This window comes from Melozone crissalis, unplaced genomic scaffold, assembly GCF_028551555.1.
Source record: "Melozone crissalis strain CALT ecotype California unplaced genomic scaffold, PUWL_Pcris_2 ptg000019l_1, whole genome shotgun sequence".
NCBI classification, from domain to species: Eukaryota; Metazoa; Chordata; class Aves; order Passeriformes; family Passerellidae; genus Melozone; species Melozone crissalis.
In genome coordinates, this window is record NW_026535797.1 from 25,853,955 (window position 1) to 25,877,755 (window position 23,801).

At 37.1% G+C, this 23,801-nt stretch overlaps 1 protein-coding gene across 2 annotated transcripts in view; it reads left to right on the plus strand.

The window, feature by feature from the left end:
* Positions 1–23,801, plus strand: part of NRG3 (neuregulin 3) — a 455,224-nt gene that overhangs the window by 259,407 nt on the left and 172,016 nt on the right. For both annotated transcript variants that reach the window (XM_054277416.1, XM_054277415.1), the window contains one exon: positions 763–892. In XM_054277416.1, coding sequence (XP_054133391.1) covers positions 763–892 — 130 coding nt within the window. The remainder of the gene's footprint in view (positions 1–762; positions 893–23,801) is intronic.

Genomic DNA, 23,801 nt, shown 5'->3' on the forward strand with positions numbered 1-23,801 from the left:
GATTGGAAAGGTTAAAGAGTTTTATTAGAAGACAGGAATGATAGTTCACCCTGACATCCTACTGTCAGTCTATTCCAAATCTAATTATCTAACTAAATATTCCAAAGGTACAGCCAACAGTTCTACTTGTAATCAAGCCTTTATGTGTATTTTGGGGGTGGGCTTACAACACCTACGCATGATCTGTGTGAAATGGCACAATCACTGGTACATTGCTTGTGTTTGAGTTTTAGCCTGTTCTTTCTGACTGGTGATTCAAATTAGCGTTGACTCTTGGGTGTTTGGCTTTGTTTTTCCTCTTTCATTGTAGTGGGTTTTGGGTGGATTTTTTGGTGTTTTTGTTTAACATTGTATTAACTATTTTTGCTTGGTTTATGTGAAAAAAATATCTTATTTCAAGCCATATTTTGGTGTAGTGACATGAAAATATTGTTCTGATTAAAGTACACAAAGTAGGTGTCTTAACATTTTATCAGGGAAACCTAGGAAATTGGTTGTAGTTGAGATGGGTTGAGATCATACTCCACCTTTGCTGCTGTCTGGTTGGTTTTTCTGCAGGTATTTATTGTGAATCTTTTAAGAAACCTGACTGTAAATAATGCTGTGGTCAAAGGGAGGTTGGCCTGCCCTATGATTTCCCTTTCTTGTAGTGTGTGTGTGATGCCACTGAGCCCAGTGTGATCAAATTAATTTCCCGTGTACTGCAGGAACAGCCAGTATTCATCCTCACAGCCTTTCTTTGCTCTGCCTGTTTCCCCTCAGACACCACGACGTATTCCACGGAGCGCTCGGAGCACTTTAAGCCATGCAAGGACAAGGACCTGGCGTATTGTCTCAACGAGGGGGAATGCTTTGTGATCGAAACCCTGACGGGATCCCACAAACACTGCCGGTAAGTCACCTGCCAGAACGTGCCAGAAAGGCCTTCTGCCTCAGGGAGGAAGCATTGGGAAAAAGAAAAACAAAAACATTCAGGTGTAGAATGTTGGAAAGCAATGGAATTTTTTCCCTCCAGTTCGACTGCATCCCTCGCAGCTGGTGGGTTTTTTACTAGTCTGTGGTAATCTTAAATAGAAATATGAAGATACAAGAAGCAACATTTTGATCTTTCCATAGATGAGGAAAATCTTCAATATTCTACTTTCTAATCATGTAAGGATTCCTGTTTAATTTTGTTGGGTTTTTTACATATGAAAGTCCTATATTCCCCTACGTACCAGAAGCATCCTTTATTTTGGGTACTCTAGCTAAGTATTTGACAATATCTATATGTGCTGTTAATTGAGAGAGAGGAAGGGCTAGTAGTTTTAAGAATTAGGGTTTCTTAAGTTTAATTACTGAAGGATGAAATGGACTGTGATAGCCATCTGAACCTGCTCTGTAGCTGTTGTACACTTTAATACTCCTGAACTTCTGCTATTATGCAAGGCCATCTTGAATGTATTGAAAAGAATATCAGAGAAGAAAGCCAGATCACTTACTAGTATTATTAATATTTAGCCATGGAGGCCAGTAGAGAGAAGTGATATGTAGAAGGAATACTGCAATATCTTCCTAAAGATGAGGATTTTAACACACATATCCACCAGACCCCCAATTATTTAAGCAATCTTTTAAGCAGAAGAGCAGGTTTCCATTTTGGACTACTTGTGACCTAATTTACTCCTATGGTACTGTGTATGGCACACAAAAGGTGTATCTGAGATACACTTGTATCACTTGGGCATTCATATGCCCAAATTCTGATCTGAACACCTAAAGGTATGGAGAACTCTAACAAAAATAATAAAAACTGTCAAGGACAAGATTTCCTGAAGGATTTGGGACTTGAGTTGCTAACTCCCAATAAACACAGAAAAAAAAAAGTTACAAAGTCACATGTGCTTGGCTTGAAAATGGAAATTTATGAATTTAAAGATTGGTGAAATTCTGCTTATCATCAGAAGAATTTTTCCAAGATTTTTGCTTTTTTATACAATACTGGGGATTTTTCCCATTCAGTTGTATTATGGTGCAGTGATCATTCATTTCCCTTCTTTGCTTTTGTATGGCATGCTTAAATTATTATGATTCATTTATTGTGGAAAATGGATGTCTTTTTCTAATTCCATCATAATACGCAGGTTTTTGGGTTTTTTTCTCAAAGCAGATGAGTTTTTTTGGTCTTTCTTAGAAGTGTCATGATCTGTTAAGGGAATTATGTCACTCAATTATTTAACTGTTTCTCATAGTCAGTATATTCAAACTGAACTGAACAAAAATGCTATAAAATAGAGAAAAATGGATGTATATGAGAATTTTTAAATTGGCTAATAAATTTAGTAGCTAACCTCTTTAAACAGACTGGTTTTGTAAACTGTGGGTTACATTTTAAAAAATTGGCAGGAGATATCTCTTAAGAGCTGCATTTATTTATTTTTTTTTGTTGTTGTTGACTTTCAGGATCTTTCCTATCGTCTTTGCCAAATTCTCATTTATTTCCTGTGATTCTGATAGTGCAGCCTGGCTAATGCTTAGAAGTTTTCCCCCCCAAGCTTTCCCCTGTCAACTCAGCAAGCCAAAATGTTGCCTTTTCATTCTTTCCAGCAGAGTGAAATTTTTCCAGCACCTTCCTTGTGTTATCCTTCCATAGGGAAGCAGCAGTATCTCTGGGAGTCCCTTGGCTCCCCTGTGTTTGAGGTTTTTGTTGCCTGTACAAGTTCCAGGCACTGGCACATTCTCTGGGAATTCAACATCTTTTTTATGGTGGGTACTTGGAATGGTGCAACACCAAAAGACCCGTACAAGGCAATGATTTTCATATAGCAAAAGATAAATTTTAAAATTTAAAGGGTGATTAGTTGTAGTACTTTGTTTAGTTTTGTAAGGACCTTGGACACTGCAAGCACCAGCTTGTTCAGGATCACTTTTATACCGATAGGTTTGTCATTAAGGGAGAGAAACATTTAAATTTGACCCTTATATGTTGTACCTCTACCTGGGTACACTGAGTGTGTCTTTGTCCCAGTGCTATAAAGAGTGGGATGCAGGTGTTTTTCTGTCTGTTCCCTATAACAGTGCTCAGAAGTAACAGCCAGAATGTACACATATAGAAAAATACAGTAGTGATATACTGTAATTGTCCTCTAACTAGTAAAAAAGCAATTTTTTTACAAGGGTTATGGAATTCCCACTGCAAATCAAAAAGAATAATTTGAATACAGAATTATGAAGGCTTAAAATGGTACTTTGTTCTTGGAATCAGGCTGCATTGTATATTCTCACTGTGAGAGTGATTTTGCATCTGTTCTGGGAGCAGAGCACCAATTTACTGAAATGGGAGTTTGCCATGTGGAACAGCTGCAGACAGAGGACCTTGGATGAGCAAAAATCTCTTATCCCACTTGGTCAGGTTTGGAGGGTGTTAGTAGATGACATTCTTGGGGAGTTGTGCACTTATTGTTGTGTGTGCATTTCTAAGGATAAATATGCTAATTATGAAGGGACAGAAAGAGAGATTTGGTAGCAATAAATAAATATTTGAGTTACACCTTGGGCTTTTTCTGTATCCTTACGGCCCAAACCCCATGGTGGTGATGTTGGAGAGTTGGCACGAGCCCAGCTCCTGCCTCTGGCTGTCAGGGGTCCCGTTGGCCCTGGGGTGTTGTAGGGCTCTGGCTCTGGCCCATTCCTGTCCTATGGGATCCTCCTTTGACCCCACAGCTGTGGGGGGAGGCTGTGTTGCAGGAGGCCACTGGGAACACAGGAGATCAGGAGGAGCCCTGATCATGGATCTTCCATTCCTGTTCACCTACAGAGAAGTGTCCTGAAGTCACAGCAATTTAATTATTTTTTAAATTTAAATTATTTTTATTCTAAATTAAATTCAAATTTTGAAATTCATTTTTTTTATTCAAACTTCTGCATTTTACTCACTGTCTCTTGGTGAAAAATTGCCTGGGATGTAAACTGGCAAGAGTTCTCCTGCGTGGTTAGGTAACAAACAAGATCCACTGGATGTTTTGTGCTATTTTGAAGCTGTGACTTCAGTGTTTATTTTTGTGAATGGTTTAACATGAGCTTGTTTTAAGGTCATCGGCAGGGAAACTTCATATTTAGCTTCTCCATATGCTTAAATTTTTTCCATGTTGCTACCTTGAGAATTTCAGCTGAATGGTGAGGGTGCCTTAATTTGTAATTTACACCAAAAAAATCAAGTACACAGTCAACTCTGACACATCAGTGTTTAATGGAGCATTATGTAATCCAAGCTTTAAAAAGACCTGTTCAAGTTTTCTTTGTACAATTTTATTTAAAATACCCCATCTCAAGTCATTCTGGGTTGGGGTTATTTTTTTGAGTTTGGCTTGTGGGTTTTGGGCTCTTTTTGTCACTCCTTCTGCATATTTTTTTTCCTTTTTAGTCCCTGCATTTTCTTTAGATAACACATTTAAGACTGGAAAACATTGGTTGAGTAAGTGGCTAAAACTTTTGAGGGGAAAAGAGGATTGTACTTTTAAATTGCTCCTCTGGAAGAAGCCATTGAGAGAATTGTGTATGCACAGGAAGTCTTGACATTGGTGATGAACTCTGATTTGAGTAGTTGGATGAGATATACTTTTGATCCTGTCTTCCTGTCCTTCATCTCTGCTTCAAGCAGTAGAAAGCTTGAGTAAGTTTTGTCAATGGAGAATGAAAGAATAGACTCACAAATGTACAGTAAACAAAACATAATTTCCAGTTGACCAAATTACAGCAGGTCATGCATCAGCATCTGAAGTGTGCTACTGTGGTTACAATCCCAGAGTTTTCAGATTCCATTGGACAGTCTGTTTTTGATGCATACATGCTGTTCTGGTGAATTCTGAGTTTGGTGATCTTGCTCATATTTATGCATAAATTTTCCATTTTTACATTTAGTTGATTAAAAAAATTATACCAGTTTTCTCAGCTTTGTTTAAAATCTGTCATGAGAGCAGAAGGATTGAATCCCCATTTAATGAAAATCTAGTTTGGATAAATGTTTGTATACTGTCAGGTTTTATTGTGAGTCTTCTGCATAATAGTAACTGTAATCCAGGCATAGCCCTTGCTGTCAGTAAAAGCAGGAGAAAGGGATCAAACAGATGGGACTTCAGAACAGCTCTGAGCTTGGCATATGATACGTGCACTTAACCATAAGTTAAAAATCTAAAAAACTAAGAATATAATTTCCCTGATTTAGTTACATGGCTTGTTTTCCAGGCTTTGGCAGTCTGACCTAGGTGTTTTAAAATACCAGCTACTCCATTTTGTGCTTTCCCCCATCTTGTATTATGCTGACACTTTTCAAGAATGCGAGGCCAGGAAATAATTCACTATTGAATAGCATTGAATACATTAAAAATCTCACTCATGCCATAATATTCCAAGCACAGTCTCATCAAAATAATCCATTGTATAAAGATGACAATGCAACATACAGCTACAGACTTTTAAAGGAGGAAGAAGGCTGTTCTTGGAATTTAGGATATTTTCCACGTTAGGGGCAATCAGCAGAGCTCATAGTTATGAAAATTATTGCCTTATGAGCATTGCTGTAGCACATACCTAATTATATTTGTGTAGTTGCGTGCACCATTTTCTGGGATGCCTTTGCCTTTACTTTCATGTTTCCTTTGGAAAGCCTGAAGCAAAGTTAAAATACAAAGTTAGCTGTCTATAAGCTGTTGTTAAGCAGCTCTTTAGTAACTTTAATATAGATACTCCCTTGTGTTATTAGTCCATCACCTGTTTATTCAGCAGTGCTCTCACAGGCTGTGGTTGCTCTCAGCACTGTGATTGCTTCTTTAGCTGAAATGGAATGGCCACTGTGCTTAAGTGTTGTGCCTGGTTCATGCTTTTCAAAACTCAACCTGTCAGAAGTGAGGAAGCTGGAATTCCTGAGAAGTCTGGTTCAGGGAGTGCACCTTCCCAGGGTAGCATCAGCTTGCCCATAATCATTTACTCCAGGTAGCCCTCGTAATAAATTAAAACATTTACTGCCTTGAATAATAATAATATCAGCTACAATGTGACTATTTCTGTCTTTTTTTATTGAAAACCATCATGTTTTTCTTGTATCATTTTAGATATTTCTTCTCCTTCACAAAACAAGCAAATAAAAATCCCCAAACAAAGACCAAACCAGAAAACACTCCCCAAACCCAAAGCATTTCTGTGTGCTCCCTTTCAAGCTCCTGCCCCCTGAAATAACAGGAAGAGGTTGCATGGTTTTTTTGTCACATACCTGGTTTCTTGTTTTAAACCTTTTTAGGTATGAACTGGGAAGAAAAATTATTCATAAACCTCAAGGTGAAATGGTGTGAAGTCCCAAGATATCTGTAGGACTCATACTTGTTACCTAGGTATCCTAAATTTTTTTCCTATTATCCAGTCTTATATAATTTTTATCATTTGGTCTGAATTTTTTTAAAATCAAAATGTAAGTCTTGTTTTTTTTTAATTGGATGTAGTTATTTAGAATAAAAACGAAATTAACTGATCCAAATACCCAATTTCACCTATATAAAATCAGTACTTTTTCAGTTATCCCTATTCTTTTCCTAACAGTCCTCTGAAATCAAGCCCCTTCAAGTCTGATATTATGGTATAAGAATTCAATAAATAACAAACAAGTTTTTAAATGTAAATTGAGTCTTTTAAAACCTCCCCAGATGCAATAGTGCAGGAACACATGATACGATATTCACATGAAACACAAGAACATCTGATTCATGCTTTCATAATTTAACATTCAGCGGATAGAGGCTCTTGAGAAATCTTCTTGTCAAAGTGCTTTAATTATTGATTAATGTTGACAGTATCAACACTCCATTTTACAGTGCATTTTATTTACAGATTTTCCCCTAGATTTTTGCATGCAGCTCCTGCTGTAACTTCTATGGTAGAAAATACTTTGAGCTTGCAGAATACATATGCCAATTTAGGTCTTGTGAAAGCCAGTTACTTTCAAGTATCTGCAAAACTAAGGGTTTTAATGCAGCAGTGTAATGGTTTTCATACCAAATGTTCTGACAGATATTTTCCTTGATGTGTTTATAGAAGTTCCCCTTTTACACACTGAAGGTTTTGGGTACTGCAGTAAGCCAGTGTTTGTTATGGTTGTTGCTGTTCACATGGTATTGCTCCTTCAAGCAGCTCTGCACACAGAGGTCGCTGACAAAACATCTATTATCCATTTATCCCTCTAAAACATCTTCTGAAAATAGTTTTGTGTTAGTTTTATTGCTTGGAGGAGGATAAATTAATTTAGCAATAAAACAAAACACAGAATGAGAGAAAGCTTTGTACTTAATGATAGTTTTAAGTTTCTAGAGCCTGTATTCATAGTATTTCAGGTCTTATTTGCTTTCTGCTGAGCACCTTAGGCTAGATATTCTAATGCTTTTCCTTTGGAAAAAAAATTGATTACTAACCAGTGGGATTTCCTGGTTCCGTTTCCATCTTTTGAAGTCATGAAATTTATGCACCTGCTTAAGGTTATGGTGAAGATGCATTTTTCCAGTGGGAACAATAAGGTAGAAGTCATAATACTGTACAGATAAAATGCATGCTCAGATAATTAAATTACACTCCAATTTAACAATTCACCTGTGTTTCAGTCAATTTAAGCAATATCTATGAAAGCAACATAAAAACCTTAGTTCCATTTTGTCTTGTTTGAAATGCTTATTCAAATTAATATTTTTGGAAGAGTTTGAGGAAATAAAGGAGAAATTGTGTAGATGTGCATCCACAGTTAATGTTGGTGCTTAAGAAAATGAATGTGGCTTAAACCTGTGTCAGCATGCAGTACTGAAAAAAAACAGGGAATTAATTTCTCTCTCCCAGAATACTAAAGACAAATGTTAATCTTTTCAGTTAATGTGAAGTATGGGAAAATATAGTTACAGGCTTAGCACATCCCCTGCTTACATTTTATTCTTTTAAAGCCACACATCTGTAGTTCACAGATAATAGCATGAAATTAAGCAGTTGATGCTTTCATTTATGTATGTACAGAGTTACTTCCCAGACATAAGAGATAGATACATATCCTTTTTTAGAACAACCAGTAATGTGAGTGAAACAAAAATATTTCTGGAAGCTTTAAGTAAACTGTCATTTCTTCCTGGAATTCTGGAAGAGAAAGAGGCCAAATTCAGCTCCCTTGGAATTTGGCAAGATCCCCTCAGCTGGTTGAATCGAGAGCTGGGCTGTAACCGGGAATTTCAGTAGGGAGAAGTGGTAAATGTAGTTGCCAGCTCAGGAGCTGAGATGGCTTTTTCTTGAGGCTGCTAATAATGCTTGGATTTCTTCATTTGGCACTGAAGTGGGAGATCAGGAACCAGTGCTGTTCTAACCTTTATTTCCGTGTCTCAATATCAAGAATACATAAATCTGGTGGAACCTTTTGATTTTATCACCATTTTTCTTGTGCCTACACGTGTTTCTGAAGCTGTATCTTGCCATCATAGTTTAGCAAGGCATCCTGATTGTGTAGCACATCTTCACTTCTAGAAATGAGTCAAATCCAATCTATACAAAATACAAACTTCTAGTAAGCACATTGATCTCTTAATAGGATAAATTGCCTCAAAACTGCCTCATGTTTCCAAATTCTAAAGCAAAGTAAAGCCATGACACATATAAAAAGCTATTACTCAGTACATGCTGTCTGAAACTAAATACAGGGTGAAGGGATATATCCTGAAAATTGGAAAACCACAATTTGGTTAAGTCCTTCCACTGCAAAGGAATGTTCTGTCAAATTATAAGGATTGGGGGTTTTTCCCCCTCCTTATTTTTCAAGACCCCAGTGGAAAAAGGTTTGTGTAGCTTTTATAGTACCCACAAAGAATTTGTAGAAAAATAAACCATACCTTAAAATGTATGGGCGCAAATATTGATGGCATATATTGCATCTGTCTTGAAGCTAGCATATGCAAATATTCTGCCATCAAACTCTGCTTTTAAATTAACTTGGAAATGAGTTAGGTTTGTTGTTGTTCTTACCTCCCTTAGGCAAGAAGGAATTTGTGAAGTGCATAATGCAGACATCTGAAATCTCTCATTTAAATTCTCATCCCTGCCAGTGTCTTAAGCATACTGAAAGCAATAGCATTTCCAATCTAATCCTATCTGCAGACATCCTCCCAGAAGATCTGGGAAAAAATCTCACCAGAAGAAGAAATAAGCTCTGGACAATTGAGTCCTTTAAATAGCAATATATGCCAACTATATCAAAATGCTAAATACCAGACCTTTAATCCACCAGCACTCCAGATCCATCTAAATGAGAGCAAACAATACCAACCACCTGTTTCCTCTATCCTTTACTGCTAAGAAATTCCTTCCTACCTTCTCAAAGAAGAAGAGGGGAAGTGAGGCAAAAACATGTGGATTGTGTAATGTTGTGTGAAGTGAGGCATCTGAGATTAGACAGGCAGGTAAACTCTTTTCTGTGGCTTGTACTGAATAGATATTCTGGTCCTTATCCTGTACCCATAAATGTAGTGTTTGAATTTTAAATGTATTCCTTGAAGTTATCCCAGTGCAGAGGGGTGAACTCTTGGGGCAGCCCGCCAGCAGTATATAATAAGCAGCAGATTTTGATTAAAGTCTGTTCAGAGATAATGCCAGGAGTGCAATGAAACACCTTTTGGGCTGTGTTTGTTCCTCATCAGCTGCTTTGTTGGGTAGAAAACTGCAGATTTCACAAGAATTGTGCTGTTGAAGAAGCCTCTGTGAGAAGCTTTGGGTAATAGCTGCACTCTCACTTGGATCAGCACACAGATCTGAGGTCCAACTCCAAGCACTTTAGATAGTTCTAATATCCCAATGATGCCTTAATTAATTAAATGCAAAGAATACTTGACAGGGGAATGCAAAGTCAGAGATTATCTGTGGAACTTCTTCTGGAAGGGAAGCATCAGCTGTAAAGGTATATAAATTTATAAACTTTGCATCAGGTGCTGAATATATCTTAGAAAACAGCAGTTCTTGGTCTTTTGGTGAATGAATACAAATCTTTGCAGCAAGCATTTTGTCTGAACCTTTCCTGTTTTATGATGCTTTATCCTGACTTCATTAGGCAAATTTATTTTATTTTTTAAAAGCATCTTGCAAAATAACATCTGGAAACTAATATTTTTTTTTATTTGCTGGTTTTTATTAAAAGTTTGTTGAGGACAGGGGGAAAAACATCTAGAAATGAAATAAAGCCTCAATTTGATCTTACTGGTCTCAGGAAGATTCTCAGACAGGCCACATTCCTTTGGCCTCATTTCACAAAAAAATATGTGGAGTTTTGGTTTTTTTAGGGTTTTGGGGTTTTTCTTGTGTTGGCTATTTTGAAAAGTAAAAAGCAGGTTAATGAATACAATATCTTAAATTGCAGGAGGCTGTAATTGATGGGATCACTCTGGCAGACTCTTTGAGGCTGCTGAATGGAACTTTGCATGGGGGCTGCCCTTGAGTCAGGCTGCCTTTTAATTCTGTCCTTCCTTTTGTGTCCAGTTATTTTAATTTCTCTTCTATCTTTAGGTCCCCTCTAACACTGTTCAGGTAATAGCGAGGTTCTGCCTTTCATGGCCCAACCCCATCAGAAATCAGAAGGAGGGCACTGTTAAGTCCTTGTACAACACCAGTCCTGGATGGGCATTCCCAGTGGACTTCTGGAGGAATTTTCACCTTTCTGCTTAAATTTCTAACTGTGTCTGGAGTGCTCCTAAGAGTATATAAGGATTGTGTGGATGACCAAATCCTAAAAATTGAGTTTTTTGCTAATCTGATTAGGGAAATACTAGCAGAAGCCTGAAACAGACTTTCACCCCCTCAGTCCCTTCAATTGGAAAAGTTTATTTCAAACATCATCTTAATAAATTTGTAAGGTGGGTAACATACCAGGTATAAGGCTGTGGTTGCTGGCTGAGTTTAGGGCAGCAGGGTGACCATGTGCTGGTTGTCTTTGAGGATTCTGGAGGAAAAGGTGGAGAATGAGAACTCTGATGAGTTAGTATAGACAGAACATGGAAAAATAAAATCGTAATCTGATGGATTAATAAATCAGCAACAATTAAATAAGACCAACTGCTTAAATATAGAGATTGTCCCATTCAAGCTCCATCAAAGTCTTTGTGGACTGAGGAAAATTACATGGAAAGGAATGCAGTTCATAAATCTGTGGTTCTGCTTCCATGCTAAATTGCTGCTGTTTCCATGTGACTTACTAACTCCAAACCAGTGCAGAAATCATTGGGAATTCATGTTGTTGCATTGTCCAGGGTCTACATCATTTTTTTGGTGTTACTTAGAGCAATGGTCCTTTTGTTTTGTAGAGCATCCAGCATTACCAAAGCTCCCAGCTCTGTGCACCAAATGAGTGTCTCTTTGAGAGCAGCAGCAGAATTTGATGTTGTAGCTGCTCTGGCAGTGCCAGTGCGAGAAATTGATCATGTGTGATACAGACAGGTTTGCCAAAGTGGGCTCAAACAGCACAGCATGATTTCCATCTTGCAGTGTTGGTTCAAATCATGCAAGATGTTGTCAAAAAGGACTGTAGTAGTTTTACTTTTCTCTGTTACTTTGACAATTTTGATCATTCCATTTGGGAAAGAGATTTTTCTCATGGTTATCTGTAGAGGTGATAAGTTCATTGGGTTTATTATTTGTATTTAGGAGTGGTGCTGAGGGTTTACATCTTTACGTTAGAACTTGAAAATTGTCCTGGAACCAGGAGTTTCTAATGTAGCAAAACAAATTTCTTTCAAAAGCCATGAATTTCCTGAAATTCATGAAGGAAGTAGCAGCAACAACTAAAATTTGATGTGGATTTTTTTGTTGGTCTTTTTTTTTTCTCTCTCTTTTAGAAAGAACTAGCAAGTTCTCGTAGCAGTGCTTTTATAATGCTCACTCTTGTAAAACCCTGAGCACTCTGTGTTTGAATAATAATGATTTACAGCAGTGGAAATGTTTGGTACACTGCACTAAAGGTTTTATATCTGTCTCATTTTTGCATGAGTGCGCAGTAGAATATTTCCTAAGTGAAGAAAATGGACAAGACAGTGGCAATATATGCAACATGTTAGCAAAAAACAGACTGTATGAATTTTAACTAAAGCACAAAGTTAATTCATTATGCATGATGAATAACTCTAATATTTTCCAAGATGAAATTTCTAGTAAATATTATTTGCTGAATCAAGATTATTGTGCTCTTGTCCAGAGTGACTTGCTTTCTTTGTGTAGTTGGATCTGCTCGTGATGTAAACATAAATCAGAAAACAAGATGCTGCATATTGACAGAACTAGAATTAATTTTGTTTTATTTTTTAAAAAATACCTTTACAGAATTATCCCATGTGTTGTGTTTTGCAGGGTTGGGTAGAAGGAAGACACTGCTGTGTCTGTAGCTGCATCTGGTAGTTTTTTCATGGTTTTCAAAGATAAATTTCTCTGTTCTGGATTTTGTCTTCCCACAGCTATTTTCAATAATCTGTAATCCCACCACACATTTTTATGAAACCATTCAGATCACAGATCTGTCTCAGCCATCCCAAGTGCATTCATTCTGTTAAAATGTTCATTTTGGCTTGTTTGTCTGGCATTTTGTCATAGATGTCTAGCAGTAATCTGAGGCTCACCACAGCATAAACAGAGTTGCTCTTAATCTTTTAATTATTTGTTCAGTTAAATCCCTTTCTGAATTAGATCCTGGCAGTGTGTCCTGAGAGCCACAGAGTCACTGTGGTCACTGTAACCCAGTTTCACCCCAAATATTCTCATCCTGAGTTGGTGCTGCATAGCAGGGAACAGTGTTCTGCTCCTCTCTTGGTGAAAGTCCTTGTGGGGAAAACGTATTTTCTCCAGCAGAGAAAATCAATCAAGATTAATTTCGCCTAGGGATTAGGTGGTGTAACCTGAAAAGAATTATCATGTTAATTCTGGGACACATTTTTTAGGTGTAGAGAGAATTCTGCAGCATTACATGACAGAATGGGCTTAGACCGTTTGGAAGAAAACATGGATTCATGCCTAACAAATCATTGTCCACCAGAGGATCAGAGTTACATAATTATGTAGTAGAAAAGAAAAACCACAATCTCAGCCTTTCACTACTTGAAAATGTTTGCAGAGTAGCCAGGAAGAAGGCTTAGTGTCTGTAAGTGGGCAAAATTCCAGATGAGCTTTTCCAATATTGCTTGCTTTGAAATGCAGCTATTCTGATAGTAAAACCCAGCAAGATGGAGCACTCATCAGTGTTTTTCACCAGTTTAATCTGTTGACATTTCTGAAAACAGGCAAGTAATATGTGAAAAATAAATGTAAGCTTTTTTCCCCTTTGTAAATAAAATGTAAAGGCCTTTATAGCCTAAGTTTTGTACAAGCTAGAGCTGTTGAAAAATTGACTTGAGTGGACTCTCAGTTTGCCATTGTAATTTTCATATTAATTACTGAAACATGTAACCTTTTGCAAGTGTTTTTAATGCTTTATTAGTGTTTTGTGGGGAATGAGATTGATGTATTTTTCTTTAGCATCGTCCTTAGAGCATAGATGTTAGTTTGCATTACATTTCTGTTACACAAAAGTGTCAATAAATATCTGTATTATCATCCAAAAAGCCTGGATATGCAAGTGCTATTCTCCTTTCAATTGATGCTCAGCTGGAATAACAGGGAGGTCTAATAGTCATATGAAAAATTTACAGTTATGAGTCTGAAATGATTAGGCAGTGTGTGTGTAGCTAATAGGAACTGTTATGCTTTATAATAATTAGGTACTTGATCATTATTTCTTTTTAAAAGGTGTACAAGTGAAAAAATGAAAGTATATCCATTTTCTTAGGAGGAGTGTCTGCAGTTGGCACTGTGCTGTGTTTCATTGTGCTGGAGAATTCTTGATCTTTTGTCAAAACCCAGAGGTACATTCTGGGATAGCTGTTGGAAGAATCTGTGATATGTTTTAAATCTCACTGGTTTGCTTCCTTCTTCTTAGCAGTGACTTAATCCTGAACTTTTCAGGAATAGTCATCTGCTCCTAAAATAGGCAACAGCTTTTAACCTCTGATGATTATTGACCAGCTGACATTTATACTTTCTGTCTGTCCTCTTGGAATGCAGAGTCAAAGTTCATCTGAAACACTTGTTTTGCCTTTTTGCCTGTCTTGGCATTTAGACTTCAGCAAATCTGAGACTTTGAACCCCTTCTGGTAGAAGTTTGCACTTGCCATGGGGACATCTTGATCTCGGGGAATTTGTAGATCAACAAAACACTGTCACAGTCAGAGATTTCCATGCACTCCAACCCCTCTTTGACTTCTCTGTGTGCTTAGAATAGCTTTATGCCATAACAACTTCCTTATAAAATAGAATATTTTGTATTATTACCTCTCAAACACACAGCTCCAGTGACTTTGTAAAGTGGGCTTATTGACCAAGACGGCAGTGTTGAAAACTGATGTCTGAAATGCAACGGTGTTTGCAGGGGTTCTTTGATTGAGGGAAGAGACGAGAATGTTGACTCCATTTCAAGGCTTGATTTATTATTTAATTATATATATTACATTAAAACTATGCTAAAAAGAATAGAAGGAAAAGTTCCATCTCAGAAGGCTAGCTAAGCTAAGAATAGAAAAGAATGATAACAAAGGCAGCTGCCTCAGACTCTGTCTGAGCCAGCTGACTGTGATTGGCCATTAGTTAGAAACAACCACATGAGACCAATCACAGATGCACCTGTTGCATTCCACAGCAGCAGATAACCATTGTTTACATTTTGTTCTTGAGGCCTCTCAGCTTCTCAGGAAGAAAAAATCTTAAGGAAAGGATTTTCATAAAAAGATGTCTGCGACATTGAAACATGTTTCAGTTTTGTCTGATGGAGAAAATTTGGAGGAGCCATCCAATATCTGTTTTGACAGCCAAGTTTATTATCTGCAGTTTGACCTGATAAATGGTTATGAGGAGGGTCTTTGTCTTGTGATGAGCTGGGTGTTGGTTGTTAAGGGGTGATGGCTGTGCAGGTCTGCTGAAGGAGCTGTCTGCTCTCTGTAGTCTCACAAAGGGGAATGCACATGCTGCACTGCAGGTTGCTGCAGTGATTGCAGCTTCCTCTGATGTTACATTAATCTGGGCCTGATCAGTGTCTTAAATACTCTCTAATCACAGCAGTAGCTAAATAAGTAATGAGAAGTGGCTTTTAATGGAATAGATTCTGTATGTATATGTACCACTCGCTGAAATTTTGCCTGCAATCTTATCTTGGACACTAATGTTTTGGGAGTTGGTCTTGTAGCCTGTTCCCATTTATCTGTTAGTTTCCTTTTCCTAGCCTTATAAACCAATCTGTCAAAGCAGCAAGGTCAGATGTAAATCTTCATGACTGAAGATGGCATTGTCTCTTGATTTCAGATTTTGTAGGTACTTCTGTTTACAGGTCTTATTTTCTTTTACCTCCTGCTGGAACTGAATCCTTTGTGATTGCCATTTCCTTGTCTTAGATAGGATCAAGCAAAAAAAAAGCATCCTTTATGCATATAAAGAAACACCAAATCAATTTTCTGCTTTGGAATTTGTCTCTTTCAGGATCTGCTCTTAAGAACAAACAAATGAAAACAGGGAAATGGCTTACTTATGGCCTCTTTTAAGCCTGAGGGGGTTTTTATGAGTTGGTTTTTTTTGTTACCATTGGGGGCAGTCAATCTGAAATGGTTTTGTTGATCAGGGAATGTGCTGTATGTCACTGCTGGTCAGTAGTCCTGGGTCACTAGTGCTGAGAACATTCTCAGATGTGCATTCCATGTAGCCCCACTTGGATTTGCTGTACCAGGAGCACGAGCGCTTGGTTCAGCTCAAGCACCAGGGCTCCACATTCCCAAGTTCTCTGCATGGCTTGTTGTTCCCTACACTGTGATGCAGCAATGAGGGTGGAATTCTGCAGCCATGAACAGATCCAACAGTAACTACTGAGTGTTGGTGTCTCTTCTAAAACCAGGCACACAAACCAGTACAACCCAATATTTATGAAATACTTGCTTTCTGCTGCTGTCAACACTTACTAATTACTATTGCAACTATTCATTACTTGCAAATGGGCTTTTTGGGTTTTACTTTAATTAAATAATAGCTCTTTATATTCCCTGTGACAAATCATGATGAATTAGCGAACTTATCTCCTCACCTATTTCTCTTTCCTTTTTAATTTAAGATATTGCATATGATTCTGTGTTTTAACCTAGATTTGTATCTGCAAAGGAATTTCAAAGTACTGCCCTTGATTTATTGCACAAATGCACAATTCCACATCAGTGTGTAAAGTCTTTAGTTTAGATGCCATTTCAGCAATAGAACATTTATTTGAAATAACAATTAGAACTGTGACCCATAAATATTGAAGCCAGTGAATGAAAGCATGAAGTGAAGAATATATATAGAACAGAAAACTGTAAATGCTGTTATGTAACCCCATTAAATATATTATTTAAAATATGCTTAAATATATTAGTCTTAAATTTAACTATGATACTGACTTTCTTGGAAGTCCATGAAGAGTAGAGCTGACATAATTTATAGAAAACTCAAATCCACCTCATGTACAGGAGAAATTGTTAATATAAAAGCAAATAGCATTTTTATTTTCAATCATTTGTCTAGAGGCAGGACAGAGCCTCCTGCAGAGCTGAAATGTTCTTTGGACTCTTGTCATTTTAGACTGCCAGTAATAAAGTCTTGAGATATCATCTCTTTGTTGATATGCCCTCCTGAATAAACATAGTAATTACTGTTGTTCAAATAGTGAATACTATCTGAGCAGCAATCCTATAAACTCACTCCATGTTTCTAAACAGATAAGGAAAGTTTTATCTTCAGCAATGAGGAGCCAAAAGAGTCATTCAGCACATTTGTCTGCATTCTGTCCCCTGATCTTCTGAAACCATCAGAAAAATTTCACTGGAGTGGGCTTCACAGTCTTAATGATCCAATAGGATAAATTATATTTGTTAAAGTTTTTAAAGTCCAGGAATTGACAAACTGTGACAAAGAAAGAATCAAGAAGGGCATTTTTCTTGATCTGGTGTTAAATTGTACAGTACTTACAAGCTTTCAAAGATTGGCTGCTGTATTTTGAAGTTCAGAACTTGGATACAAGCATAGCAATAAGTTTCTGCTGGTTTAGCATTTATGTAGATAGCATAAAGAAACATTAAAATATAAACAGTAAATGGCCAATATAAAACAAGGTATTAAAATATACTGCATATAAGAGCATTTCCCTTTTCTGAAGCACATATGTGGAGCAGCAACAAGATCTCATATGCTGGAGAAAATTTCATCCAATAGCTCTACAGCCATGCAAAAGTGATCCAGTTACTCTTTTTTATCACACTTTCTCTGTCCAGAGTTCCTTATGTGAAAAGTAATCCCTAAATCTCACACTTCAAACTCTATAGTGAAGCGACATAATTTCAGTAATTACTGAATGTCTCACCATGAAAGATTAGGTTTTCCAGTGGTTTGATTTTGCATATGGCAGGTGTTTTAATATTATACTTTCTCTTAGCAATAGGAAAAATGCTGAAGCAGATCTTGTGAGAGATTGCTGGCAAAGTGTGGCAGTGTCTGTGTGCATGTGCATTTCTGTGTCACAGAAATGGCCAGGTGACTGTCCATGTGCATTTCTGTGTCACAGAAATGGCCAGGTGACTGTGCATGTGCATTTCTGGGTCTCACAGCTGCCTTCTGGACAGGGGGCTCAGGGCAGCTCCTCTTGATGTGTTCAGTTTTAGGTGAACCTTCTGCAGACAATTCCATGTGCTCACTCCACACATGCTATTTACTGTTTATGCTCATGCTTTTATTTTCCCAGCTGGTTTTGTCCAAGCCATTTGCAGGGGATGGCCCTGCAAGCACCCTCTGTGCTGTTGAAAAGAGAATCATTTAATCTTGGTCCTGTGAGTCCAAAATCAGTATGTGCTCAGAAGAATCAAAGCCTTGTCAATTATCAGGCTATCACAGGGTACTTTTGGAAGATATTTTATGGCAGGTACAATATTTCAGGGTTGGTGGTTTTTTGTTTTGGTTTGGTTTTTTTTAACAGAATTAGCAGCTCAGGTAATTAAGCTTACATTAGATCAAATAAATGAGCTCTGAGAGTGAAGTTAAAAGCTGAAAGTTTGTCAGCCTAATTGTAACAAATTGTTGGTCTGACACATAAGGTTAACAGCAGCTAAAAGCTTAGAAGGGAAAAATATCACTCAATCAATGGGAAAATCCTTTGAAGAAAAGCTTTGCTGGGCTCAGGTGTATGAGGGAAGCAGGGCATACACCAGAGGAGAAAGAGAAATTTTGACTTGATATTTAAGAACCTTTAAAGATTATAAAATCCCCAAATGTACAAAATTTAATTAGAATCTAATGATTTGGCTTTGTGGGGAGCTGAAGGAGCAGAATTGGGAATGGCTTGTTTGAAATGACCTTGCTGTCAGGGTTTCGCATAAGCTGTTAAATGCATGCAAAGAACTGCCACAAAATCAATGAAATAAAACATTGCAGTGGTCCAGTATGGAAGCATAAATTACCATTTTAATTTTCAATCAATAAGAAAACAGATATCCCTGAAGCAGTAAAACATGACCTGCACACAGATCTTCATTTCAGGACAAAAGAGAACAGAACAGATACCCATAAAACTATCAGAAGTGTTTTCAAGACTAATTCTGGCTGTATCAAACAGGCAGAACAATGCTGGTTCTGTATAATGAACTGATCTGCTCCTGATTGGGAATATCTGCTCACTGAGTAAAGGAACTTTCTTCATAGTTTATCATTTTGGAAAGCTTTTTGACAGCTGGCTTCAGAATTTGCATTGCATATTCTTGTTTTGTTTTGAAGTTTGTGGGTCTGGGCAACATTTGAAAAATATCTGGTCTAGCCCTGAAAAGTGTCAGGATGGTGCTGCCCAAAAGGCACTAAAGAGGGAGATGAAGGGGCACAGAGAACTTTATTGTAGGCCATAGTTTTACAAATATTTAGCCTTGATTGTTGCCATAATTATTAGTTTATGATAGTATTTCATATCTTGCTTGAATGAGTTAAATAGACTATTTCTGTTGAAAAGGTAAACTTTATATATTGAAAAGGTAAACAGAGTGAAATTGGTTGCTTTTCAATTTGAGTGTGAAAGTAAGGGAGCCTGAAACCTTGAGTTAACTTCAAACCAAATTTTTAGGACAGTATTGAATAAGTGTGAATTGCTTTTGCCTGTGTTTCCAGATGGTCAGCACACAGTCTGAAATGCTTTAGTCACTTGGCTTATATTGAAAGGCTTCTCTGAGAACCCAGTGTTTGGTTCTGACTGGAAGTAATTTAATGTCTGAATCACAGCTACAGAGATCTGAAACTGAGCAAGATTTCTGCACGTGCTGTAAACTGTAACACCATTGCACACTGTTTGCTCATCCCATAAATTCTGCTTTCAAGATACTCAGAGAGGCATAAAACATTTAATTAAGACAAAAGTTTTTAAAATTACCAGCAATCCTGATTAGCTGGGGAGGTCCCAGCTGACTGGAAGGTTAAGTGGGAGAAGTTTGTGGTCCTTGTGGTTGGCTGGAAGGACCTGGGTTCCTGCAGCTTGTAACTAAAATCAGGGTGGAAAACAGCTGATGTGTGTGGGATCAGTGTCAGCCTTGGGGCTGTCACACACAACCTGCACCTGCTTCAATTTCCAGAGAATTTAGCCCCTAGCACAGGTTTTTCAGCTGTGGCAGCAGCTCAGTGGAGTGATGGAATCAGCAGATTTCTGCTCATGTTAAACCAGTGAGAAAAGTTTTGTGACCAGGGTGCAGGACCCTGGCTCGTTAGCAGGACAAGGGGGGTCTTGGCGAAATAATTTCGGTAATAGGGCTTTGTGGGTTAATAATAGGGCTCTTAGTTTTGTACTGTATGATTATTTATGTATTGTAAAGCACCTATCCATGTGAATTTTTTTCACAGAATTTCAGATTTGAATGAAACCAGAATGACAATAAATGCAAGTTATTTCCATTTATCTGATTTTTGTAGCAGTTCTGTCCAACCGAGGAGTTGGGATAATTTCTTTCCTGGAACACAAATCTGTCCAAATGAAACAAATCAGTCTGGAGGGGTCAGTGTGTGTCTTCCTGACTTTGTAACCAAGCTCTAAACAGAGTGAGAAAGATGCATGTGACTTCATCCCCTGGAATTCTACCTATAAAGGGATCGTGTGGTTGTGCCTGTAATGGGCTCATGTGACCTCTTGCTTCTGTCAGTGAAAAAGTCCCTTAAAGAACTTCTTGTTCACATTTTTGAAAATTGTATCTTTACATAGCAGAAGAAATTGTTTGTGATTTTATGGTGAGCTGATTTTGCCAAATTAACCCTTTGTGATAATCCTAGCGTGGAGCTTATGCTGCTAAATTCTTCCCATTTTCCTTTCTAAGACAAAACAAGGTGCCTCTTTCCCAAGCATGTTATTTATGAAAAATAAGAACAGATAAATAACTGGTGAAAAAAAGTAGAAATTTTAGGCAGGAATTTGCAAACCCTGAAGTGAATTTTCCTTTTATATTACTGATTTTATGATCACTTAACCATTATCTTTTATCAATTTTTTATCAATATCCGCATCAATGTGTTCTTGTGCATTTAAAATTTACCTTGTGCTTAGTTTAGAATCTATATTTCAAAGGAATATAATGTTAATTATAGCAAAAGAGACTTTTTAAAATTAAGTTGAAATAACAAAAATTCTATCCTTTCCTGTTATGTTTGGTGTCCTGTTAGTTTTGTATCTTTGTAACTTTAAATATTTGTTCTTAGAAAAAATACCAGCAATGTACCTTAAAAACCATGGTATACAAAGTTAGAATTTGCATTTTGCTGAATTTTTGTGTGTGAAAATAGCCTTCAGGTTTCTGATGTGTGGTTTTTCCCACAGTTTTTCATATCTGTTGAGAAGTATTCCATCTTCTCTCTGGAATGGTATTAACAAATGTGGTTTGGAAGGTAATTTTGCACATGTTACTGGCAAATGTGTGATTTTCTTACCCTTCCCAAGCAGCCCTCTCATGTCCTATGCATGGTGATTTTATTATCTCACCTTGTCAAATAATCAATGAGGCTCAATGTGCTGGTGATACACAGCCATATATGTCTGGTGCCAAGAAATTTCTAACCCACTTTTTTCATTAATCTTCACAACTGCAGTGGTTTTCTGCAATTAATAGAGTGACTGAGAGACAAAAATCCAATCACCAGTTAGGGAACATTTCTGTAAGTTAAGTGTATGCAGTTTGTTGAATAAGTATTTAAACAGCTGCTAATAAAATCTCAGGTCCATTGGGAATTACCTGTGCTAACACATGGATGTACTGAACTTTAGAAGAGGATTAACTGCATGCTTTTCTTTAAAAAGCAAAAAGAAATGGAAGTGGAAATTGCATATCAATTTAGCCAGAATATTAGGAAGCTGGGCATGGATGTTTGGTAGATAGCTATTTACATCCTTTTTTGAGTTTTATCTCTCAGATTTTATCCTAAAAATTGACAAAGCTAGCAAGTGTTCATACAAAATGTGGACACTAGTGAAAATGCAATTGCAAAACTTCTCTTCAGATTGTAGGATTACTTGGTCTTTGTTACCACCAAAAAAAAAAAAAAAAGAAAAAGGAGGATTGAGCAGTAGGGATGCTGTGGCTGGGTTTCACACTACACCAGAGAACAAGTTTATCCATTTATCTGATTCCATTAGATTGAAGCTTCTACACGAGAATAAACAAAGTTTTTCAGTGTTTAATTAAAAGTTCATTGTCTTGAAGAAATGAAATGTTGGACAGACACTAGTTGGTTTTCAGGCCATGAACAAGTTTTATCTCTGTCTCTGATAAAGCAATATTAGTCTTTTTGTGTGTTCATGAGAAGTTCTCGACACTCGTGGCCAGTGCATGCTGTGGCATTCCCCTACAAACATTAAAAGCTTCCATTTCCCATAAATGAGTAGTGGAGCTGTTTCTGCCTTCTGACATTGTAGCAGAATCACACATCAGGTTTCTAGTTTGGGAGAGAAAGATTGCAGCACAAGTAGGCTTGGCCCTGTCTATATTCAATAGCTTGTCCCTGGAGACTGGAGGCATCATTTGTTGTAAAAAGCAGAGGTATGAGGGAAGTGTTATGAGGTGTCAAAAACAGTTTGCAGCTTTTCCTTGGCAGCAGAGTTTTTTTCTGGGGTACTTGTACAGCCTGTTCTGTCCTTTCTTCTGCAGTCAAACAAGTTCTCCCTTTGCCTAAGGAGATTTCCTGCTATTTTTGTTATGTTTGTAAAATTAAATAATTCTTCTATATAAATTGCTAATATATATTTTCAATTGCTGATTCCAAAATCACACTGCTTCAATGCCTCCCACCTCTATTTCCTCAACAGCCCCACCTGAATCTCCCAGGGAAGCATAAATAAACCTTACAATAGACAGATTGGTATCAATGTTGTTCCTTTAGATACACATCAAGTAATCTGGCTTTAAATCCAAATGCTGTGAGAGGATAACAAGGGATTTGACCATTGCATTCTCAATCTCTAATCCAGGTTTTGTCAATTAGCAAGGTAGATGCAGTGCATCTAATCTGATTTCACCTATTAGTTGTTTAATCTATGACTTTTAGGTCAAAAGAAGCCAATTTAAGCTTTTAGACATAAAAAACTGTCGCCAATAGCAAGAAAAGGGGACACAATTTTTAGTATTTGTGTAATTTCAAACCTAACACTTAAAATTTGAGCCGGAGGAGATTCCCATTGAGCAGCTTTCTGTGTAAGGTATTGAGCTTAGTTTTAGGTTCTTATGGAGAAATTAAAGATGATAATTTTTCTTCAGGAAAGTAAGGAAATGAGCACAAAGAACGATGTGCCCATGTGAGAATTAGGAACTACTCCTGGTGGGAGTAGTATTGTAAAATACAGCAGTATTTTAAAATGGAAAATATTCCCCTTTGAATCTAAAAATTAAACACTGTGTGATATTTTTATGGTCATTAATTATTTGATACTACAAGATACAAAGATAGTTGCATACTATACCTTTCTGTGTATATGTATTTCATTTGGTTATAGTATGAAGTGAAAGAAAACGGAGAGCAAACACTTGACATTATATTCAGCTGTTATTTTGATATGGAGTTGTGTCTATGTAGAAAACACTTGTGGAGAGGAGTACAGTGAGATAGTGTCATCCACGAGTAGTACTGTTGAGTTTGTTGAAAATAAACTTCATTATTTTTTCTATTTCCTGTCTTGGAAAAAAATACAGTATGTGTATCTAATTTGTGGCAAATTAATTTACATTTACTTTGATTTTTTTCCCCTTGTTTTTCTTTGAGCAGTCAGACACATTGACTGCTGATGAGCACGAAGGACTCCTGTGTTTTATTTCCTGATTTGGCTCCTAAAGAAATACAGCCTTTATTGCTAATTTAACCTCTTACTATTACTCTTTCTTTGTGAAATACTACTGGAGTTTCAAAAAAAGAAGCAGAAAGAAGTGCTAGTAAATTTGAGAGCAGCATTTATTTGAAATCAAATTCTAACTCTTTATAATCTAAAATAAATTTTAGAAATTTCAGTTCTATAGTCCAGAAATTATGAAGCTATCGAAGATGTCTCAGTATGAGAGGTGAGATCATCTCATGTTTACAGGGCAAGTAGTCAAGAAAAATGGAAAATAGAAATAATTTGATGATTTGTGTAAGTTCCTATGGGTGGCTTCTCTTATATCACTGAAAATACCATG